The sequence below is a fragment of the Hyposmocoma kahamanoa genome, unplaced genomic scaffold (genome assembly GCF_003589595.1).
Source record: "Hyposmocoma kahamanoa isolate Upper Pololo Valley unplaced genomic scaffold, ASM358959v1 79, whole genome shotgun sequence".
In the NCBI taxonomy this organism is placed as follows: Eukaryota; Metazoa; Arthropoda; class Insecta; order Lepidoptera; family Cosmopterigidae; genus Hyposmocoma; species Hyposmocoma kahamanoa.
Window position 1 is genome coordinate 9,552,894 of NW_020653993.1, and position 26,238 is coordinate 9,579,131.

Consider the following 26,238-nt stretch of genomic DNA (forward strand, 5'->3'; position numbering starts at 1 on the left):
TTAATGATTTAATATCATAGTTTTTATGAAGAAGTGCTTTGCTGGTGGCACGGTTTGTTTGTGCAGAACACTCCTATAAGGGCACCACCACCGTCTTAACTATTTCTACAGCAGAATAGTAGGTACTGCCTTGTTCCGCTAGGAAGAGTCAGCACATTAAGAAGCACTGGATACTTAAGGTTCATTTTCGTTGTATAGATAGCATTTGTCGTACTTTTCACCGAATTGCATACCAATAAAGTGAAAAGAGATAAATCTGTTTTGGAGAAATGTTTAGGAATTTAAAATAATTCACCATTAGATATCTTTTCGTATACTAAATTTTGTAATACTTAAGCATTAAAAAATATTTCTTTAGGTTAGGTTTAACCTAACCGAACGTAATCGTGTCTTTGCGATAAACATCCAACATATCCTGAAAAAACAACGGTTTGATTATAATTCGATTTTCGGTGTAATGTATACAAAATTTTCGTTTTTGTGATAGGTTACCAAAACTGAAAGCTGTTTCTCAAAATGAGAAATTTTTTTATGTGATTTGAAACGTAATGGCCCAGGTAGTTTAACGTCACCTTTAGGGTTACTGGGCTTAAGCGTGGAGCGGGTCACGTATTCCCCTCCACCCACATTACCATCGTGTTTGTTTAGTTTAACTATTAAGTAACTTAATTAATATTGTTATTACAAATTCTCCCTCAAATTAATAAAATATCGTAGGACCATTATATATCAATCACAATGCTCAAAATGGTGAGACGTGATCGATAACGGCTGATAGTACCGAGGCGATAGGAGTTCTGAAATAAAACGTCATTGTTCGCCATCACAGCCGCTCGTTACACCTTTTTTCATTAAACCTTATCGTATTAAGCTTTGACAATGAATAGTAAACACACCTACATTGCGTTAATATAACAATGAAGCATGGATTGCCATTGTAGATGAAATTTTTCATATTCATGCATTTTACAAATTAAAATATTATTTACAATATCATGTATATAAAAATATAAACGGTTCTATGTAGTTCAGTGGTCGCTAGCAAATGCGTGAAATATTTGTTAATTTTATATGACAAATTGTACAGTGCCCGTAACGGGGCTCCAAGAAATATTTTACGCGGTCGCTGCCGATAACCGTCACTGTAAATTTATGGTAGAGGTACTGATCATTATACGAAAAGGATGCTAAATGTATAAGATGAGTACAGAGGCTATCTAAAATAGAATAATGTGTCAGAAAACAAGTAAATTAATTACCAAAGTCAAATTAGCAAACGCACTTTAGTAATGAAGGAGCTCGTCCGGGGAAGTACTGCCACCTTACTTATTTCTACCGTCAAGCAGTAATTCCGGTTGTGAAGGGTAAGGGTGCTGGTAAAATTATAGGCGCTGATGAAATTATAGGCGCATGAGACTTGTCAACTTATGTCTCGGGGTGACGGGCGCAGTGGCGGTGCCCCCAGATCTTTATGATTTAAAGCTTTGAATAACACTGCAACTGTTATAGGCAGGCATGTCGCTTAATACCAGGCGCACTTGTTCGTCTCGGCACTTGGTATTATTAAAAAAACGTACTACTAAATCAAACGCAATTTACTGTTGTCACCTTTGAATATTACTAAACATTGAACATTATGCCGGGCTAACTCCATAAGAAACCATAAAAGCGCAACTTACGGTGATGTTCTAAGTAAGACACGTCAAGGCAACTCTAAATCTTCTTATTACAATACTTATCGAACAAAATGTTCTACAATTTTGACCTTCCGAGAACACAGAACCTGTTTTGATACGCACAGAACTGAATTTAACTATGTATATATTCAATTTCTTATTTCAATGTATTACACGCATCTTGACATTTTATGTAACCAATTACGTTTGTTAGAATTAGATATTCTGTTTTTTACTACTTTTTCATTTTTTATTGAGTCGGCATTGTAAATAGTGTTACCGTAATAAATACTAAACATTAAGGTAAAGAATGTTGGACGTACTGCCCTGTGGAACTCCCTAGGAAATTCAGTTTTTGTAATAAAAAGATTTTACACGTTACGACATAATACTTTATTCAACATGCGTATAAAGCGCAGAAAAGCAGATAATAAACCAACTAGCAACATTAACAAAGTCAAAATGAACTTAGTAGAGGATAGTCCCAGGGGGTCGAACGCCTTATCTTGGTCGACATATGGGCCAGCGATGTCAACGTACTACGCCCCCATTTTACTTGTAAAAAAACGGGTTTGGATACACATTATGACGTCAAGGGACTTTGTATGACATTGCTTAATTGATACTTGATAAAATTTTACTATTACTGAGATTTAAAAGACTTTACAACTTTAAACTATATTAAAGATAAATGTATTCATCGTTGTGACAATACAAATACTGTGCAGTCTTTTTTTTATGGTACTAAGTGACGGGACGTGCGCCTGATGGTAAGCGACACCCTTGCCCCTAACAGTTGCAGTGTCACTTAAAGCTTTAAATCGCCAAGATTTGAGGGCCACTGTAACTGCGTTCGTCTCCTTGAGACGTGAGTTGACTAGCCTCATGTGCCTATAATTTCACCAAGCACCCTTGCCCTTCAAAACCGGAACACAGTAATGTCCACATTACTGCTTGGCGGCAGAAATAGGTAAAGTGGCAGTACTTCCCTGGACGAACTCTTTCACAAGGAGCTCTACTGCGCTACTATCCTATAGTCTCCAAATAATGGGATAAGATATCAATATAACGATTTCTCATAACGTAGTTATAGTAATAAAAAATAATATTTTTGTGAACGTGCAACGTGATCATGAAAACGGTAAGGGCACGCCACGAGTCCCCATTACATCCGGTATTCACTCGATGTAGTTTACCTCACCACCTGCGGTACACGTGAGCACCAATATAACTTGACCTTTGGTCGCTATGGCCTTTTGGCTTGAACATATCTTTATTATGTTGATTATTGAATTATATTACCGTAGAAATCATGCGACAAATTCAGGTAGCGTCTCGTTTTATAGTAGTATTAGTCACCCAGGATGAGTAATTGTGAAATCTGTTTATATTTATCTAGTATATATATATACTTAAAGGAACGCTAAAAAAAGTTGAGTTATGATAACAACGTTCGTAAGGACACTTAAAGATGAGGATATAACCTTAACAAGTCCTAAGTGCCTGTAGTTTCACCAACTATCTTGTCCTTTTCAAAACGGGAATGCGCACATTACTACTTAGCGGCAAAAATATGTAAGGTGGCAGTATTTCCTTGGATCACTCTTTTTTTTATGAATAATAGACACGTTTGGCCACAATTTCACCTAATGTTAAGCGACAATTTGACCAGGCGATGGTACGCGTTTGCCTAAAAAATGTCTATTCACTCTAGTCTTGAATAGTCCCAAATTATACTTTTTGGGAAACACAGATAGAGTATTCCATTCCTTTGCCGCACGCATCAGAAAGGAGGAAGCAAAGCTCTTGTGTGGTGTATCAACGACATAAGAATTCAGTGTTCCGGACCTTCTAGTCGACCGAAGGAGGAACGGTGAGGGTGGAACTAAATTGAAAAGTTCATGCGCACACTCCTCGAAATGTATCCGATTCCGATAGAAAACCGACAAGCAGGCTACTTTTCTGCGATGGCCGAGGTTGTGCAGCTGCGACTCGAGAGTTGTTGTCAATAAGTCTTTCTGTTAATAACTCTTTCACACAAACCTTTAAATTACAACTGCAACATCACAATTAGTAATCATAATAAAGGGTCGTATTCCAGAACTGTACTCAATGCTCAAGTCAGGATTTGAGCAGACTTGAGTATGATTTCAAGCACTGAAAATACGACCCTAATGGACTAAGGACTTGAGTATGATTTTCATTGCTCACTGCAATACTTAAGTCCTGACTTGAATATTGAGTAGAGTTTTGGAATACGACTCTTAGTAGCGATGTAAACGCGCATTCGTGAAATGCGCGATTGCATCGGTACACTTACATTTATAGGCGCCTCATATCGTAACGCAAGTTACGATTGCATTACGATAGGAGGTGTCCTAAGTAGGAATTATTCAAAACTCGTATCGTTTGTCAAAAAGTACTAATACCTGAAAAGTATCGAATACAAAACTAACTGTATCGAAAGGAAAAGTACTCGATACCAAAAAGTATTGATACTCTTTCCATGTCCCTATTTGCATCGCTGCTAAAAATCGCCGTGTGTAACTGCTTTAGGTCGGAAAAGATCTGTGGTTCGACCTGTAACCTCTCTGTAGTCCGACCTACCGCACCACGCATTATAATAAGTAACCTCTCCTTGAACAATATTCATGTATGTAAAATATTTTTTATCGTCGATGATCTTTGACCGTACTTTACATATACATTATTTTCAAAACACTAACAACTTCGCAGAACTATATTACTAACATAATCAGCAATTTTTGTTTCATGACGTTTTACAAAACATTATAATTTTCCATTCTGTCTGACACTTTTTAGACCTGTTGGGCTAGCACGATAGGGCGCGACTAGCGCGAGTGCGACATGAAGCGCGAGATACTGCTACTACTCTATCATAGAGATCTCGCGCAAGTCGCGTCTTGTCGTGCTAGTCTTTCTGTATTGGGTAGTAAGATAAGTTCAAACGTGCAAACGTCTCCGCGACGACTCCGGCCCGTCCTGCACAGAGTTATTACCTTTTAGAGCGGTCGATTTAAATATATTTATTTTGTGTTATTAATTATGATGTTAGTAATATAGTCCTGTGAGTTGTTGGCATTTTAAAAATAACCCTGTATACACTGGACGCTCTTTTACTATCGAGGTAGACAGAGACCACAGCCTTACACCGGCTACGATCCTGACACGTGTTTCGCCTCATTAACTAGTAAAATGTTTAAATTTTACAAACAGTAATTTAGGTTCTTAATGTCGTTGCTTCTTATGTCTTCATATTATCCTAATTCATTTATACACAGGTTGTATAGACGTTGATACGTAGCAAAATTTAGTAGCAGTAGAACTTGTGAAAGAGTTCGGACCAGGGAAGTACTGCCACCTTACCTATTTTTGCCGGCAAACAAAATTCCGGTTTTGAAGGGTAAGGGTGCTGGTGAATTGCAGTCACATGGACTTGTCAACTAGAGAGACTGGCGCGGTGGCAGTCTTCAGGTCTTTGCAATTTGAAGCTCAGAGAGACACTGCAACTGCTATGGACCGGGGCGTGTCGTTTACCAAACGCACGTGTTGTTCGTCCCGTCAATTGGACGTAGTTAAGCAAAGGGGATACAATTCACAAAATTATCAAAAAATGAGTTATAACTATGTATCAAACCGTTCCTAAAGTCTAACCTCTTAGTTCAACAAAGAAATCCAACATATAAACACAAATAAATTTCTCTGGAGTTACATGACATTGTAAGTTTTAAAAATAAAACAAGAGTGAGAATCATTTTTAAACTTTAAACTGCCATATCTCGAATGTAACTGGATGTGCATTGGATGCTTTTTGTTTAACTACGTCCAATTATAACTACGTCCAATTGATATTGTAAAAATAAGTATAGTTTCACTGTATCCGGCCAAATTAGACATAATGGAGGTATATTATATCATATACACATACACTTCACATACCATATCACATATCACATACACTTCATCAGACTAGATTAGGTGTAACATGTTTTTTTAATAGTATCATGTGTCTACACATTAATTTAGGAAGGCAGTCATTATTTAACACGGTGATAGTTATATGGGTCAATTTTAATGATACTGTATTGTAAAATGTAACTGAATGTCAAAATAATAATAATTTAAATAACGTTAAAATAAATATACAACTGCAGGAAATTAGACAATGACGTTAATAAGGATTTGTCATTCAAACTTTCGAACACTGCATATCACCTTTCTTTCACTGGAGTAGGAGATTAGAGACTTGTATTTGTTAGGCTATTTATGCTTTGCCATATGACAAACTGAGAGTTTTGGCAACTGAATATCGGAAAAATAGAATTGAAATTCAAAAAAGGAAGAGCTCAATTCGACTGTACTTTTTTGTATGTGTGTACCGCGATAACTCCGGCTGATTTTTGTTGGAAAGAGGGTACGTCATTATTGTAAAGTACCATTTAAATTTGGAGAAAATATTCCACCTCTAAGGGTGGCAAACTTGGGATGAATCCGGTTTCGCGCACTTTCCGGTAACCGATTTCAATAAAACTTGGCAAATAGATGTAATTCCACGAAATTTTGAGGTCTGAACTAGACACTAGCGCCACCATCGCCTGGTTAATAAAACGTAGTGGCTTGCTAAGCTCTATTCAATTATGAAATACATTTATATAGACAGAGAAATGTATGCTTTGTTTTAAAATAACGCGTTGTCTTGTTTACCGGCCTATCTCTGGAAATATGGTTACCAGTTTCGTGAGCCTGGAAATAGGTGGTCTTACGATTTTTCCATCACTGTTTAAACAGTGTAACAAATACGATATCTTCATACAAACTTAGCAGCGTGGCTTGTATGCGCGCCCGCCACGTGCCGTATACGGACGCACACACTCGCATGATCTCGTGATCGTTGCAATACCCAGTCTTATTAAACTATGGTCTGTAAGTCTGCGATGATTAATAACGTCTGCATGGGTTTTTATGTTTTTCTTGCATTTCACAATAAAGCTGGCTAATTACCCTGGCAATGTAGAAATACTTAAGTAAATAATTAATGTAATTTCTTATTTACTCGCTTTACAAATTGTGTGTTTGGCTTCACCTATAAATAACTCGCAACTGTTATTAGAACTTCAATTGTTTGTGATTATGAGGTTTCGAGTTTTGTTTACGAGTTGCGGAAACCAACCCGGTTTACCCAACCTCATCACGCCATGTATTTAATGTTTTGATTTTCATTTGAAATTTGAATATTAATTTGGAATTTTAATACTATATTTTTTTATGATATGCGACGGCACGAAGAAGTCGTGCACAAAACACGAGGGGCACTGCCACTGCGCTTGTCGCCCTGAGACATAAGCTGACAAGTTCCATGTACCTGTGATTTCACCAGCATCCTTACCCTTCAAAGCCGGAACGCAGTAATGCTCACATTACTGCTTGCCGGAAGAAATAGCCAAGGTGACAGTACTTCCCTGGACAAACTCTTTCACATGGAGCTCTACTGCTTCTAATTTATATTAATACTTTATTCATATTGGACAAAAATAATACCCATAGTTTGTTAGTAAAAAAACTTAAGAAAAAGGTCAGTATGATACAAACAAAATATGAGGTCATTGATTAAAAACAAAAATAAAATTCAACTAGTCAACCGTGACCATGGTACCTGTAAAGGGCCAAAACGTTGGTTTGTTTGAAAAAACGAATATACGCGATTTAAATCCGGAAAAATAGTTTCATTACGTATGTGTAACAATCGCGAAAACCCAAGAACTCGATAAAATTAAAACTTTACGGTACTCCAAATTCAAATTATGACATTAAAATAAGAAAAATAAAAAAATACAAGTTACAAAATTCAAAAATTACATTACAAATTGGGCTACGCACTTCGTTGGCTCTATCCATTTATATCAAGTTTTTTTCAATATCAGACAGTCATATCTACCGGCAATCGCATTCAATTTACTACTATATTATTATAATGACATTGTGATGTAAATAGTTTTCTAGAATCTATTAAATTACATACACCAACATCCTATTTACAATAATAAATCGTTACACTGCGTTGTAGATGCACAAGTGAAATAATAGTCTAGCCATTCGCTACCGTTCACCAGCGCAGTGAACGTGTGATCGAGCGAAGCCAGGTGGCCCTTTTTTTACTCGTCCACAAGCAGATGTGCACCTTTAGGGCCGTTTACCTCGACGCGTAGTGTACTTACATTTTTGATTTCTGCCACAATAATTCTCTTAACTTAGAAACAAATCGGGGAATAACTGAATTAACGTTCTTGCAATTCCGCTCGATATTAATACGCAAACTAATATTGTAAATGCGAAATTAACGTTTTCAAACGTAAACCGCTGAACCAAGTTTGATGAACTTCGATATAGGGATAGCTTGGGACCTACGAGAAGGACATAGCGTCGAAGGGCATAGAAATGCCAAAAATGGATTGTATATACAAATTTTGCAGGCTGATTTCACGTCGCATTTCCTTCATATTCACACACCAGCTTTTACCTATTCTTAAAGTATTGCATCCCAATTAACACCCTTGATAAGAAATTTGAAATAAATAGAAAGCTTTGCCTTCTCCTGAACAATCACTCTTTATAAGATACGAGTTTGAGAAAGGCGACGATAGGTTAATTTTTGTAGCAAAAATAAATCTTAATGTGGGTGAAATAGGGGATACAATTTTGTACTGAGAACCAATCATTTCTTAAATAAGTACTACAATGGGCTACTGGAAGTACTTATTCTATGCAGACGAAGTCGCGGGCACCATCAAGTGTATACTTAATATATATAAGCCAGTGCACGGACACACACATAGACAGCCACAAATTACATCCAAACTCACTAGAGTAATAAATGTAGGTCATACAAATATTTCTCTCGTCCAGGGAATTGAACCTGGGACCTCTGCATGGCAGATCAGCATAGTTACCGTTATATATTTTGACAACCTCCGTGGTCTAGTGGCTAGCACACCGGTTTTCATGGTGTCGCCATCACCTTTTTTTTCCAGGTTTGATCCCCGGCCGGGTCAATGTAGATAACTAAACTTTTCTATATTGTTTTGGGTCTGGGTGTTTGTGGTACCGTCGTTGTTTCCGATTTCCGTAACACAAGCAACTAAACTTATTTTGTGATCAGAACAACCGTATATGATGTTATCTAATATTTATTCGACTTTTTAATACCGTGAATTTATGAATCTCGGTAAAAGTACGTCATTAGAAATTACCATAATAGATTGCTTCTCATTCTTCCCGTGTAATTCGATGCTCATTACTTTCCTTTAAACAGCGCCAGAATTTGTCCTCAACGGTAAAGGTCGAAGTTCTATGACCTTTTCAAATCCAGTTTCCAATAGACAATTGAATCATTCGAACTTGTAACCTATCTGCCGACTAAAAACAATGTTTTTAGAGTCATCTGATGGGGTGGGAGCCAAGTGAGCTGTAATACAGTGGCTTAAGCGTTATTACAGAGTTAAGAAAGATATCATCTGATAATTTACTTTCGAATTTTTTTAAATATAATTTCAAGTGACGACACAAACAAGTCGTACGCCTAATGGTAAACTTCACACCTGTCTATAGCAGTTGCAGTGCCACTCGAGCTTTAAATCGCAAAGATCTGAGGGGCACTGCCACTGCGCCCGTCACCCTGAGACTTAAGTTGACAAGTATCATGTGCCTGTAATTTCACCAGCACTCTTACCCTTCAAGAATTTTTTTTCAGCCATCTTTAAAGCAACTTAAAACCTGATTTTCAATGGACTTCTGCACTTCCTGAAATAGATCAATACTTCTAATGAACACTACGCCAACTTATGTTTCTTTATTCTTTTTTCCACAAAATTAGCTTTTTGTTTTTAATTTTTCTGTTCACAAAATTTTGGGGACATATATTAATTAGTAAATAAAAATGGCTGTTTACAAAAATACAGAAAATGACCAAAAAATAATGTTGGCGTAGTGCCTGTAATTTCACCAGCACCCTTGCCCTTCCAAACCGGAACACACTAATGCTGACATTACTGCTATTAAAAAAATTATAAAAATTAAAAAAAATATTGTAAATGCTATTTACAAAGAGCAACCCCTAGAGTTTCTTGCTCATTCTTCTCAGGGGAATCTGCCTTACGAATGAGCGGTAGAGTTTAACCATTGTGACGATTTCAAGTGTAATAATGCTTACCTATGAAATAAAGATTATTTTGAGTTTTGAGTTTTTTGCTTGGCAGCAGAAATAGGTAAGGTGGCAGAGTACTTCCCTGGACGAACTCTTTAACAAGGAGCAGTAGCTACGAAAATTCTTTTTGTCGTATCGATTGCGCATACACTATACTCTTGTAGCCCAGAACTCGGCTACGCCGACCACGTCACTAGTAGCCGCCAAAGACCCGACTCCAGTGCTGCACGGTGGGACATGCTTGACATTGTAGTGAAAACATTCGTCAATCGGCGTAAGGTACTCTACTACTAAAGAAATTGTACCTCCTACGGGGAAGCTCCTATCGTGCGCTTTCGAAAATGACGTCATGCGCTCTAGTAGCGTCAGTCAATCTACAGCCTGTCAGTAAAGCCTGCTGTTATCCGGTACGGATTCTAGCAGGCTTCCTGCTTACGGCAACAATCAAGCCGTTTATAACTGACTTCAAAAAAGGAAGAGGTTATCAATTCGACTGTTTTATTCTTATGTATGTTATACGATTTTTGAGCCGATTTTGATGATTCTTTTTTGTTAGAAACAGGGTCCATTGGTCTCATTTATATTTGAAGAAAATATTCCACCTCTAAGGGTGGCAAACTTGGGGTTGAATCCGGTTTCGCGCACTTCTGGTAACCGATTTCAATAAAACTTGGCAAACAGATGTAATTCCGCGAATTTTTGAGGTCGGTTTTTTTTTATAAAAAACTTATTCATTTAACGTTTAGTTATTTCACAATTGCTTTGCTATTATAGTTAAATACACTAAATAACCGATAACATTTATAAAGGCGTAACAAAAGCTATATTTAACTGGTAATCGTACTCATGATAACAAAAAGAAGTTAAATATATGTATATATATAATATTTTAATTATCCATAAAAAAATAAATATAAATTCATTTTGCTGTATGTACGGGAAATCTTTTTCCTTTATTTTTAATATATTTTTTTACCTGTGCTTCACAATTTATTTATAATTATTGTATGCTTTTTAACCGACTTCAAAAAAAAGGACGAGGTTCTCAATTCGTCTGTATGTTTTTTTTTTGTATGTTACGCGATAACTCCGCCATTTGTGAACCAATTTTGATGATTCTTTTTTGTTGGAAAGAAGGTACCTCTCAGATGTGGTCCCATTTAAATTTCAAGAAGATATTCCACCTCTAAGAGTGGCAAACTAGGGGATGAATGACTTTTGAGGTTTGTTTTTTTAACCGGAGATTAGGTTATTGTACTTTTCGCTTTTCAATATTGTTTAATAAACGTTATAATTATAATTGATATTTGCTTTGCTAAGTGATGCCCTTTAAACCACTTTTTCTACTGACTGTGTGTCAAGTTTTTGTCAATGTTGCCGTTCCAACAAATATTTCTACCAATTAGCTGTCAAACGTATGACAGATGTTACTATTAAGCAACTGTTTCTTCTTAGTACCTATTAAACTTTTGCCAGTGTACTGTTTCTACTAATTAAATAAGAAGCAAATACAGTCGTAAATACAATACTGAAGGTGAAAGAATGCAGGACGCCGAAGTTCGATTACCACCGAAAGGTGCGCCATTTAATCTTTACAATCCTGTTGAGGTTATTTAAACTCCCCAATCCGCATTGGCAAAGCGTGGCTGACTATGGCATAAACCCCTCTCGTTAAGAGGAATCCGTGTCCGGCAGTGGGATATATATGAACTTATGTACAGTTCACAACGGTTACTAGAGTACAATTGTCAAGAACGTCCTGAGGTCACAGACCCAGTGCACGATTTTTGAACTTGAAACGTGAACTTCAACCCCGAAAGGTCATGCTTGTGACCGTCACCCCAGTTGAAGGTAGACATTCTTGATTATAGGCTTGTAACAAAGTAATACAGAAGTCAAATTCCAGTATGAAGATTTTTTATCTATGATACGATTTTCGAAATTATATGATAATAATAATTGTAGTAGGGTTATTTACTTACTGATTCTTTTTCATTCCTACGAATAAGCAGTAGAATTTAGCATGAGTTTTAATCAATATGACAATTTCAAGTGTAAATTGAAATAAAGAATATTTGGCACGTAACATATACATATAGACGTACAATTCAAACTTTATAGAGACAGGATAGGAAAATTACGTTATTTAAAACGTTATTTTTCATAGTGTTAGGTCATAGGTTCCCAAACATTTTGGCTCGCCGCCCTTTAGGCACGATAAAAAATATTTCAACGGCCACCACCACAAAAATAATTGAACACAGGTATTTTTTGTATTAACTTAACACAAGAAATGAGAAGGAAAAAAATCTTTTTTTTATTTGTAGTGTAGTTTATACAGATAATTCAGGTTTTTTGCAAACCCACTGAACAGCACTATCGCCCCCGTAGAAGTCTTCAGCTCCCACTGGATGGCGGTAGGGAGTGAAAAGTGGTCCCTACCGCCCAAATGGTGGAAGGCTGACGAAAAGACGCTGTCTACCTGGTCCCCGTACTAATATCCCGCTAGGTACTTACTTATATAGATACAAATTTAGAACTTGCACTTATGGAATATGCGATATTTAGCTTATTTTTATGCAATATTAGTGGAGCGCTCTAGAAAGAAAAATTCGGGGCTTGTTTCAGGTTTAACGACCGTCTTAAAATATTTACGTCCTATTTTAAAATTCAATTTTGGTTGATGAATAAGTTTTAGAATTGAGTTTAAAACAGGACGTAATATTTTAAAACAGTCGCGAAAGGCTATAACATGCTCTCCTGATCAATTTTACAATATTTGACGCTTTCGCCTTATCTATAAAACACGCACGATATATTATTTGGGAGCTACGGTGCCACAGGTAGACATACACACTGAAATAGAGGCAAAGGCTTCAAAATCCATTCTGATATTGACATCTTCAGCAGACGCTATAACGCATTTCGAAACACCATTTGCGAAAGGTGTGGATGATGTTGTCGTGGTTGTTGCTCGTATTGTTATTGTCAATCATAACCGATGTAAAATTTATCTTAAAATTAATATTAAGTATTTGTATGTATTAAGATTAATAGTTAGTATTACGATTATTATTTTAAAGATTTGTATTGTTCACTAGATGTTAACAATTATTAATTTAGTACCAACTTTGTACACCTGTCTGTGGAATACTGTCAGAACTGCCCATGTAAATTTACACGATGTAAAATTATTAACTTTAGTCTGTATTGTATACTTGCATAAATTTAAAAAATAAAAACCCTAGTGTGATGATTCTGTACAGTCACACGTCAAGCTGGACACTTTGGACCGTTCTTATCGCAAAAGGCGTACAGTCGAATTTAAAGCTTGACGCCTTTGTATAAAAACAAACATCACAATAGAAGTCGTGCATTTCCTTAAAAGGCCTAATTTAATTCCAGAGACTTCTAAACGGTACAAAATTTAATGTAGACAGGCTGATAAAAATGCTAATTCATTATATACAACGGGTCGTCGAACTTCCAAACGAAAACAATAAGAATTCCTCGTTGAGCATGTGTGTGTTTGCATATGTGTAATACGATATCAGTTACATTATGTGAAAATAAAATAGTTTGCCGGTTACGCATTGGTACGTATTTGCAATTATGTTTACTGTATCACTTTGCAATCAATAAATTAAATATTATAATTAGTCTATATGGTTTGACATGTACTTTTATAAGACGAAAACTCGCAAGCGTGCTGGGAACGAGCGGGTGAGCGCTAAATGAGAAAGTCCCGTCGATTCCAATTCGGGAATGAACCTTCCACATTAGTTCTTAAGTGATCACCAATTGACGGGACGAACAAGTTGCGCCCGGTGGTAAGCGACACGCCCGTCCATAACAGTTGCAGTGCCGATCAGAACTTTAAATCCAATGGTGCCAAGTCCCTTCAAAACCGGAACATTACTGCTAGGTGAAAGAAATAAGTAAGGTGGCTGTACTTCCCTGCGCGAATTGTTTCACAGACTTTGCTGCTACGCATATTTTAATAAATAAATAAATTTTATAAATTTTCTAGTTTGAGATCAGACTATTGATGTTTTGTTTGGCATATTAATAGATTATATTCCGAAATTATCGAGGGCTTTCAGAATCCTCTCGGTTGTATTCTCTTACACCGTTGAGGCAAAGAATAATTAGTAATGTAAACCGTACGTAGGTAATGAAACTATTTTTAATATTTAAATAGTTTTTTTTTATGTGTTTTAATTTATTCTAATTTCTATTATTAATTAATAATAAATTGAACTTAATAAATAATTAATTCAATGAAACAATTTGTAAAACGTAATGTAGCGTAAATTGGAATGTTTTGTTTGTAAAATTAAAAATAAGATATTTAATTAATAACTTTTGTAACTATAGTGAAAAAATAGGGTGGTTTGCATTAATATTAGACGTAACTGGTTGATGACTGTACCACCTCGGTCAACCGTGACCATGGGACCTGTAAAGGGCCCAAAACGTCGGTTTGTTTGGAAAAACAAATATACGCGATTTAAATCCGGAAAAATAGTTTCATTTCCTATGTGTAACAATCGCGAAAACCTAAGAACTCGATATAAACCATACTTATTAAGAAGAGAGTTGTGGAGGTCTCTTGGTGAAAATGGCGACTAGTACCTGTTTTATATGAGGACTATTTTCCCAATTAAACATGTCGTGTGCCTGGTGGCAAGCGACACGCCTATCAGTAGCCGTTGCAATGTCACTCAGAGCTTTAAATCACAAAGATTAGAAGAAGGACACTGCCATTGCTGTCACTATGAGTCATAAATTGACAAGTGTCATGATGTACCTGTAATTTCACCAGCACCTTTACTTACCCTTCAAAATTGGAACATAATGATGTTCACATTACCGTTTGGCGGTAGAAATAGGTGACGTGGTACTTCCCTGGACGAACTCTTTTACAATGAGGTCCACTGCTACTATTTATAAATAAAGGTGTTGTTGCGAATATTATTGCTAGTACTACGTCGATTTAAATCCCCACAATAAACATAACGATATCGCATATCGGTCATGCAAGTTCAATGAACTTTAGACCGCGAAGAGCGATTTTTCTAAGTCAGTTGGCTTAGCAACTCGTCCTCTGCTAGGACGGTCGCCGAACTCTACGACCTGTCCACGACTCTTTCTAAAGAACAAAAATGTACGATTTTACTATTTATTGAAAGAATTTCAAACACAGCGATTCTGTTTAGCAATGTATAGCATTTCATTTTGATCGTCATGCTCACTTTCATTAGAGACGGCTTAGACTCCGGCTCCTATCATAAGACTTCATAACTTGTTTTTTCTACCTCGTCTCTTTCTCAATCTGTCTCTTTCTCACACAAACACACGGTGTCTCATTAGATATGTAAATAAAAAATCCAGTGCTTTGTACTTTAAGGCTCTGCTGGCACTGTAACTGTTACAGACAGGCGTGTTGCTTACCATCAGGCGCACGACTTGTTCGTGTTAGTGTTATAAAAAAATTAAATTAAATTAATTGTTACGTCGCAAATTCATTAGTAACTCCTTGACTAAGTAGAACAATCTGATAACTTATTTAGTAAAGTAAGTGTTTCCAAAAGTTTTACCGGCAATCGTAAGTGAAACCTCTAATATAAGTAGACGCTGATTTATCAAATGTTATAATTAGAAACGGAACTATTTTTGTTTGCTGGATTTAAATCACGTCGCCCTGCTTTTGCAATAGTGTTGTAACTCAAAATATGTGTAATTTAATATTATAATATCATTACTGAACGTAAAATTTGATTCTCTACTCGTCAAAAAAACCTTTGTTAGAATATTGTAAAAAACAATGAAAAGATATCTCTTAACTCAAAATGAGACACACTTTATGTGAGCTAGTTCTGGCCAAAATAATCTTAATTCAAAAATGTGAAATTATTTTTTCCATATTATTTTTAAGTATATTTGGGAAATTATTTAAGTGTCTATAATAAACTATAACATATACATAAATGTTAATGATTTTTTGCGGGAAGTAGTTCGTTTTTCATCGATTCTCACAATGTCCACTTTTTGAGTTAATACACTATTGTATTAACAGTGCGACGATGTTCTTTGGTAAATTAAGAATAATATTTAAAATCTATCACTTTCGTAGCTGTATGTCAAAATAGGATTGTTTGCATTAATAATATTACACATAACTGGATGATATGACCATGGAAGTTCATGGGATCTTGTACTTTACCCGAAATGTTTGTTTGTGTGATAAAAGAAGCAAACGATTTCGATGCAAAAAAATAAGTGTCATTTCCAATGTGTAACAATCGACGACGAAACGAAAAAAAAACGATCTTACTATAATTTCCATTTTCAAAGGCTTGGAGCGTCCTTGTCCAAATATGTACTTATTGTTCCGTAGAAGCCAAGAACTAAGCAAAATCTTTGTTGAAAATTATACCTTACGTCATTGTTCGTAATGTTCAAATTTGTAGCTACTTAACCTCTAGCTGATTGTACATGCAAACAATGCTAACCTTAGAATGGTAATGAACTTCTCATTTCAGCAGAGACAAATAACGTTTTGTTCTGAACAAGTACGACTGGTACAATTACAGTGTCACCTTCACGGTAATGAGAACAGGCAATACAGACAGATATAGTTTTGCGTGCTCGAGTTAATTACCAAGCTTTGTATAGTATTTACTGTTATCCGCTGTTATATGTAAATATGTAACAAAATGTGAATTCAGTTTTTTGAGTAAACGTAAAGTGAGATTTAAGTCTATACAACCTCAAATGGCTTTGGTTAATTCCACATAACATTGAAAATATTGAATCTATCGCTTTGGAAAATTATAATAGTAAAATTGAGGATATATAAGTACACTGATTACTCATTATGCGGTGCGAAAACACGACCCCTAAAAATTTTCACGGTAGAAAAAAAAACAAACTTACCACGAAATTTTACAAGAAAACCGCTGTATTCTATAGGTACATTACATATACTAATTTTTTTTTATATCAGTTAAACTAAATAGAACACGTATAGTATTCGATATACATTTTTCAAATGGTTTTAATGTCTTTAAATTTTATTTGTAATAATTATTATTTTTAATACAAAGATCGAGCACTCACGGCTTTAATGTCGTCTGTAAAAAAAAAGTATGAAATAAAACTAGTTGTCCCTGCTGCTCGACCTAAGCAAAATGAACCGTATAATTATGGGAAAAAATTGAATTCGGGTTGAGGTAGTGCCGATTATTAAGAAGTTTTTTATCTCCTGAATAATCACTCTTTATTAAATACGTGTCTGAGAAAGTAAGGTATCGATAAGTTCTAGTATAGTCTGCCCCTCGCGACTGGATTAATTTAAGTCTAGGGTAACAGCAAGCAAGCAACCGCATACATAATTTGTTAAGAAAGAATCTTCTTTCTTAATATTAACCTGCTGTCCTTTTCCTATGTCCCATCTATCTCTATGCTAAAATTCATCAGTATTGGTTGGGATATTGGTTTAGGCGCGAAGACGTAATAGACCAATTTTATTTAGCATTCGTTATATTTCATTTGATTTCAAAATCACTGTTACCGTTATTTATACTCGATGGCGATACTAAATATAGGTTATAAAATCGTAACGATATTCGCTCACATCGGTTGTAAACAAACCTACGAAGGTTATATTTCTTGATGTAATTCCTTGTGTAATTTCCGCATTCGTTACACGATGATTACTTGTGATAAATTAACTGTGCGCCAGTGCTGCCTGTTTATTTTATGACAATTTTCGCGAAGTAATACGACGGTAAAATTCTAGTAGCAGTAGAGCTCCCTGTGATAGAGTTCGTCCAGGGTAGTACTGCCATCTTACCTATTTCTACCGCCAAGCAGTAATGTCAGCATTACAGTGCTCCGGTTTTGAAAGGTAAGGGTGCTGGTGAAATTACAGACACATGAGACTTGTCAACTTATGTCTCAGAGTGACGGGCGCAGTGGCAGTGCCCCTTAGATATTTGCGATTTAAAGCTCTGAGTGGCCCTGCAACTGTTATGGACAGGCGTGTAGCATACCATCAGGCGCAGGCCTTGTCCGTCCCGCCACTTGATTTTATAAAAAAATATATAAATGCCAAAGTAACAGATAGATGAAAGGGACCTAGGTGAAAGACATAGGGATAAAGATTTTGTCACAAAAATAAGTCTCCGAGTATGAAACTTTGTATGGAAAACCAATAAAACTATGAAGTAAGTTATTTATAAAAAACACAGACTTCGAACATTCTTGGAATTACAACTATTTGCCAAGTTTTATTGAAATCGGTTCCCGGAAAATGCGCGAAACCGGATTCGTCCTGTAGTTTGCCACCGTTAGAGGTTGGAATATTTTCTTCAAATTGAAATGGGACTAACACTGAGATACCCTCTTTCCAATAAAAAAAAAAGAATCATCAAAATCGGTTCATAAATGCCGAATTATTGCGTAACATACATACAAAAAAAAAAACAGTGAATTAAAATTTCCTTCTTTTTTTGAAGCCGGTTAAAAATAGTATAGTAGAGTAGGCTACTCGAAGTACTTTTTCTATGCAGACGACATCGCGGGCACCAACTAGCGTAATATATTCTAATTTTAGAGAGTAAAGCAACTTGACAAAAATAACAAAAAGTTCTTGAAATTAAAATTAAGTCCGTTGTATTCAATTTGCAAGCAGGTGTGCAAATATTAAAATAATTTCACGTTTGGTCTCTAGCATTTCAAATTAATATAAATTAGTCTTTGTAAATTTTAAGTATTTTTTTACTTTGGAATTGTTTCCAATGTTTCAGACATTTTGTTAATAATTTAGTATATGGTTGAAAGACATTATACACTTAGAATAATAACGCATAGAAACCTAGCCCGCACACGCTAAGGGAGGCAAATTCAAGCGCTCCCAAAGGGCCTACACGAGCGGGCGGCCCTTCAGTGCTCAAGGTCAACTTGCACCGCGAACGGCTCTAGAATTTTAGCTAAAAATGACGAAATGTGCGGTAAATGAGTGTAAAAATACGTCAGACAAACATAAAATAGATACTAACATCACATTCCACAAGGAAGTAACGCTTTTCAACTTGTATTTTTATATAAATATTCACTAAAACCGAAAATTAACGTACTACTAAAACTATCCTACATGAATTTGATTTTTGTCTCACTTGTGACAGTTCGTTTGATATGAAACTATCATTCTATGCGTTATTACTCTAAGCTTATACATATGTCGCAGCAGTTATTCTTATAAATTAACAATATTTGAAATATACATTTGATTTTTAGTTCGGGACTTAATCATGTATAAAACATATTTTAATTAGCTCGACGTTTCGGACGTATTGCAACGTCCATGATCTCGAAGGGACTGACGGGAGTGTCAGCATCTTCTAGCCGTGCTAGTTTTTCTAATTACCCGCACTTGGTCTGCATTATTTGATTGTGCATTAGGGTTGTCACTGCGAAGCGTCAAAAATTGTATGTATACTGCTTTGGTCACTAAGAAAGACCGATCTGTCTTATTTTGTCCTAGGTGGATAAGGTTATGAAGTTACCGCTATAAAAAAGTGATATTTTTTTTAATTTTATGTCTTTAAACATTATTTTCTCGAGTTCTTAGTTTTAACAATTGTTACATATTCACATGAAACTTTTTCCGCTCAAAACGCGTATATTTATTTTTTGAAACCAACCAACGTTTCAGGCCCATAGTCATAGTCACGGTTGACTGAATCTAGAACTTTCTGTGCGACCTGTGATTTAAAGACATTTCTCCTTAACCAAAGCGTCGTTCAGAAGAAGTTATTGTGTATTAATAAGGCTGAAAGTAATGAGAAAAATATTTATCATCACATTTGCTCGTAATCAGTGTCATGGCATGCAGGTAAAGTCGACCGTAATGTCCTAAATTATGCACACGGGCTTTTTTATTACATTATCGCCTTATGGATTTTTTACAAGTGAAGCGATATTTATTTATACAAGAAATAAATTATATTTGCATCTATTTCCTCACAAATGTGATGAATTGAATGAATTGGTAATGTGGAAAATTACAAACCTCAAATCACTGAAGCCCGAAGCCAAAGGCTGAGGCTCTCGTTAGTAATGTCTTATTTACCGCCCTTAATACACAATGTACTATAACCCACTTACTCGACAATTAAATGCTTAGTGTAATAACCCATATAAATCTCTATGAATACTGTTCTGTGAACCTACTTGTCGTGTGAACACCTCCACTGTACAGTTTCTCGTTTAATCCACTTTGTTTGTGGAAGCTGATTTTCCCACGCAATCACTTGTGTACTTGTAGTTACTTAGTTAAGTTTTACATCTTAAAACATCTTATGAATGCTTGAGTAATAATATTAACTTCCAAGTTCCAGACGTCTGGTTATTTTCTCCAGCGTAAAGTTGCGCTTCAAAACATTTTCTCAAGAAGGATTTACAATTAAATTATAATAGTTTTGAATGTCAAATCGGCACCAGCAATTAATACTACTTTAACTCGAATTTAGCCTTTTTTGCGTTTTTTACGTCAAAAATATTTAGGTAATATAAATTAAATTCAAAATTAAGAAAATAATACAAACAAAAAGAGGCAAAAAAGTAACCAAAACATAGATCTGCAACAAGCACATAGAAAAATACGTGAGGTCCACTAGTTCGTTCCGCGGCTTAGCGTCTGGCACGGTTTGCTGGAAGACATTTGATACGAATCCAGATCTAAGGAGTTTTTTCTAAGCGTTCGATCTTTGTATTAAAAATTATAACAAACTAGTGAAGTAATATCACAAAAAATAATTTAATATCATGGTGTTCATACGTTGTGACATTCAATGACTAAAAAGAATACAACTATTGAATAAAAATAAAACAAGACGAATAACTTGTAGTAAAAAAACATATTAATATCGCATACGAAACCGAATACTGTCGTAGCTCAAAATTGGGGAATTGAAAAAAAAAAAACCAATATATATATAGTCTCGTTTATAAATGGATAATTAAGTATTATGTATAAATAAGATGCATTCAGTATTTTTTTAATTTTCAAATTGTGTTTTCACAGTTCTGCCATTTTGAGTTACGATAGTATTTGATTTCATGTGCGATATATGTTTGGAAATTAAAAAGTTATCCAAAAGTTGCAATTTTTTTGTTAGCGTGGTGGTAATTGCTGGTCTCCAAATGGTTGAAAGGGTTGTAACCCTAACAACCGTGATCAGGATCACGGCAGTAAAACAGGAAACTTCCGGTCCACAAAATTGAGTAAGAGAAGTAAAGTAAAACGAATGGTAAAGTAAAAAAAACTGTAACAAATAAAAGGTAGAAAACAGTTAATTAATAAAATAAACTTTTCGCTCATTATGGTCGATACAAAAATTACATTGATTGTATTATGATTAAACTTGAAAAGAACAAAAGTTAGACAATTTGATTTAGTAGTTCTGTCCGCTATCGCGGTCAAGCAAAGAGTGACCGTGGTACGAAGCAAAAATGAGACAGCGAAGAAAGATGGAACAATTCAAATTTAAAATTTAAATACAAGCAAAAGAGAAAAAATGATACGATACAAAACGGTGAGATGACGGTGTAAGGAGGTCACACCGTCGCATGGTTATACGTTTTCGAAATGTGTAATGGGTTTCTAAATACATTTTATGTATTATTGTAATGAATATTACCATGATATTGTTGTGGTAGCTGTAAAGGTACCTGCAGCTTGATTTTGATTGCCTCTCCCGCTCGGAAACTGCGTCTTTTCCGAGTCGAGGCGCATAATAGTTGATTTAACTCACAAATTAGAAAGATATGGTAGGAATCAGGTTCATTTTCTCGCTCAGAAACCCATCTCAGATCGATTACGATTGAATCAAAATTATGACGCTGGTTGAGTGAAGAAACACTTTCATAGTTAGTTAACTAGTTAGTTAGTTATTATCAGTGCCCAGCCTAGCCATTAAGTTTAGAGTATATGTGTGCTAATACCATTGGTGGCCGAAAAATTGTGAATGAGACTCGCACATCACCGAGTGTGCTGGCGTGCAAAAGAGGAGGCCTACACCCAGAATTGGGTGTTAACGGGCTGAGTTGATGATGATGATAATACTATAGTCGTCACCAAATAAGAGGCCAAATTTGACAGCTAAAGAAGGCGATAGTGTGTAACTTTGAATGCGATCAACGAAACAATAAACAACCAATTATTAGCATAATTGAGTTCAAATACTAAATATAAATTTTATTGAAACATTATATAACATGACAAAACATATTTGAAGTACTGTTTTCGCACGAATTCCAAAATAAAATGTAATTTTGCGTTACTCCGAGACTTCCTGAAAACAGTTACGTCCTCGATGTATTTTTTGTTAAATAATAGTGTCGTAAGCAATTAATCGCCAATTCACTTCGATTTCTCGGAAAAAATATTGACTTAAGTAACTTTTTATTGATGAATATACTTATTTACACTAAATTCTCGTAATAAACCGTTTAGGAATATTATAAAATAAAAATTAAAAGACTTGGATACAATTCATCGGAATGTGAGACAATTTTACGAAAATTAGGGGAATTGCTACAGAATTGCAAGGAATTCTGTAAATGAATTGCTTTTAACTAAATTGTATGATTTAGCCTTTTAGGTCCCCTGAACAATAATGAAACGAAAAATAATCTAAACAATCACAAACTCTTAAAATTTTGAATCGATTTCCCGTGAAAATCGTATAATGTGATTACCGATATGATTAGTCAACATCACTACTCGCGTCACGATGACAAGTGTCAAATTTGGCCTCTTATTTGGTGACGACTATAAGTGACGGGACGATTACCACCAGGCGGTGGTAATCGATACTCCCGTCCCAAACGGTGCCATTCAGACTCAGATACGTGTTGTATCGAGTATTGCTTTCCAGTGTTAGGACGTTAAATGGTATTATTATTGTAAACAAAAATTAACGTTGTAATTAAAATTTCTTTTTTATTTTGTTCCAGCTTACGGCAAGGTGTTTCTAGTTAGGAAAAGATGCGGGGTGGACGAGGGCAAGCTTTACGCCATGAAGGTTCTCAAAAAAGCTTCCATAGTTCAGAAATTGAAGACTGCAGAACACACGCGGACGGAAAGACAGGTCAGTAACGTCCACCTCCACAATGAGAAAAATAAATGCAAGCAATATGGGCTAATTTTATTTTTCTCCTTATGGAGGTGGAAGTATACATATTATTTTTCCGTTAATTATATTAGTTATAGAATTAGGCAAGTATTGCAAGACATCCCAGAAATTTGTTTAAAGTTAATTGTAGCTTGATCTTATACCGTATTTCGTAAAGGCTTTTGACTTACCTTATAAAAATAAATAAAATAACTTTATTTCAGGCTTCTGAAGGTGGTCCATACAAAAGTGTTAGTAAAACAAAATTTAAATCTTAAGGAACTAAGTGTTAGTATATAATAATAATCCAGAAGAAAAATAAAAATAACATTCATATTGCTTATAAGCAATGTACCGTATATCTTGGTAAATTCATATTTCAATTGAATTGAAAAAAAAAAACGTTTGAGCAATAGACCTTAAAATTGCGTGCAGCTCCCATCGTCTCCCGTCGTACAGGTTTAAAAATTACGTATTCAAAACAATTTATCGTCCTCTCTTTTTTATGGCTTCTTAAATAAATAATCACAGTACAAAGTACTAAAAAACCGACATCGTAAGCGTTCGCCCCCTAATTTGCCATCCTTAGAGGTGGAATATTTTCTTCAAATATAAATGGGACCACTATGGAGGTACCCTCTTTCTAACAAAAAAGAATCATCAAGATCGGTTCACACCGGAGTAATCGCGTAACATGCATACAAAAAAAAACAGTCGAATTGAGAATCTCTTCCCTTTTTTGAAGTCGGTTAAAAATTAAAAAAATTTAAGTTACCATAAATTTGGACCCTTGTGTTCAATAATCACGAGTTTTAAGAGCCCGTTTCATTTTGAAACTATATGTACAATTTTGCGGGAAATTGACAAACTACAACCTTAGATATTAGTTTCCTGAACATGTGTAATAAACTAATTTATGTCATTGACTTTGATGGGAAAATATACAAAACAGTTTGTGTGACGCACGGTTGCAGAATCCTATAAAGCCTATGCAAACGTTATTATTATTTACTACGCAATTATGATATATGGTTATGAAAAAAAATTGGTATAGGTGACAATGAATATTCTCATTATTATAAGTTAATGTGTTTTAACAGGTCCTGGAAGCAGTACGGGCATGTCCTTTTCTGGTCACACTACACTATGCCTTCCAGACTGATGCTAAGCTACATCTCATACTTGGTAAGTAGTTTATGATGTTATTCATTGACCTAATGACATAAAAAAAATGGTCACAGGTGTTTTTTATGGTATTCAAACGGTCAGACCATCATACAGTCCATTGGTGATGACAACTGCCTGTTGTAAACGTTTACGATACCTTGTATTAGATACTTAAAACTGCAATTACGTTGCATATTTACCATATTAACCTCTAAGCCGGCAGGAAACCACCGGTGGGTTCACGCCATTTTGAAAGAAAAAGTCCTCAGACGCGCGAAGCCACCGGTGGGTTCGCTCGCCCAGACGATTATAAACCGGTTCTCAATAAAGATAGAGTCTACGTTTGTTTGAACAACTTTTGATAATAGACAAGTATAGTAACTGTTTCGTTCATTGCATAGCCAAAAAACATTCGTTCATTTAAAAAATACGGAGAAAAAGCTGTTCGAATCTGTGGTAAAACTTCGCGAGAAGTAACATTGTGGTAACAGTGCGTTGTGAAATCTTTATTTTATCAAGGTAAATGCATTATTTTATGTAATAACTACTATATTTTGTGTTATTTAAGGAATGATAAAGCTATTTACATAATTGGTTTTGTTAAATTCGTAGTAGTTTTATTGCTATCAAGCTCAAATACCGGCAACATAATTTTTGGCATTTTCATGGGATTTCTGTACAAACTTGCGCGGGGTGTGAAATATGAACCGTCATTAATTGACAGTTGAAATTCCGTTGGCTGAAGGGTTAAGGGTCGTATTCCAGAACTCTACTCAATGCTCAAGTCAGGACTTGAGTATGTCACATCAGTCTGACGAAGGCAATTCCAACCTGTGTCTTCTGCACTTTGATGTTGCCTGGAAGAGTAACACACCAGTGGCGAGGCGTCCATATAACTCGATTTTCACCGGCTTGCCTAAAATTTTCCCAGTATTATCAAATACTACACTTTGTGCTAAATTTTATGTGTAGAATAAGTTAACCAGCGAAATTAAGTATACTAGTACCTTGTGTGCTAATAAGTTCTGTTTAGGTGTCGGCAAGGCGCCATTTTTTTCATAATGGAAGTACTATTTGTTTTGCTCCGACTTTACAACTACAATTTCCACGCCTCGCCACTGTGTGTTTACACAGATTTTCCGTAAAATCTTTGATTATCTAACTCGTGAAGACAGAACCTCGGATCCGGAACTTTTGGGAAATAGTGTTCTCGCTAGTTTTTAGGCACTGTTACCGGGTAACCATGGTAACTCATAGGTTATTTGTCAGATTTTAACGTGATTTGAATTGTGATTATTTGTAATGGAAAGCACTGTATTAGGACATCGCACTGTTAATACAATAGTGTATTAAACTCAAAAATATATATTTTACGATATATATTTTTTTTTACAATAGAATCGATGAAAAGCGAATACACTTCCTGTGAAAGATCATTAAAATTTATGTATAGGTTGAAGTTTTATAACAGACATCTTAACATAAGGTGAGATGGAAGCCTAATTCGCAATTACTTTTAATAAAAATAACTATAGACAAATATAGGTACACTCCCGGACACAATTCGAGCCACTTCGCATTTTCAGTGCATTAAGTAACAAAAACTATTAAGCCATTTTGTAAACTAGTGCTCTAAACGTCTATTCCACAAATCCTTGTTGCAAATTTGGATTTGCAAAACCGGGGGAAAACTGGTTCTTCAACGATATATGTAATTAGTACTTTTGTATTCTAGCCCTTTAAGACAAAAATGCGAGGTGGCTCGTAATATGAGTTCGGGAGAGTATATTTAGAAAATAAAAGGGAAATAATAATTTCATGTTTTTAGTAAGGACTTTTTTGTCCAGAACTAGCTCACAAAAAGTTTGTCTCATTTTGGGTTAACGTTATGTTTTAACAGTTTCTCAAAATATTCTAACGACAGTTGCACTGATGTGTAGAGATACAAATTTTACGTTAAGCAATAATATATAATCTTGATTTTCACGTT

The 26,238-nt window shown here is 35.3% G+C and overlaps 1 protein-coding gene across 1 annotated transcript in view; it reads left to right on the top strand.

The window, feature by feature from the left end:
- Window positions 1-26,238, top strand: part of LOC113233679 (ribosomal protein S6 kinase alpha-4-like) — a 175,878-nt gene that overhangs the window by 34,410 nt on the left and 115,230 nt on the right. The window contains exons 3-4 of the mRNA XM_026468854.1: window positions 22,924-23,057; window positions 24,182-24,266. Coding sequence (XP_026324639.1) covers window positions 22,924-23,057; window positions 24,182-24,266 — 219 coding nt within the window. The remainder of the gene's footprint in view (window positions 1-22,923; window positions 23,058-24,181; window positions 24,267-26,238) is intronic.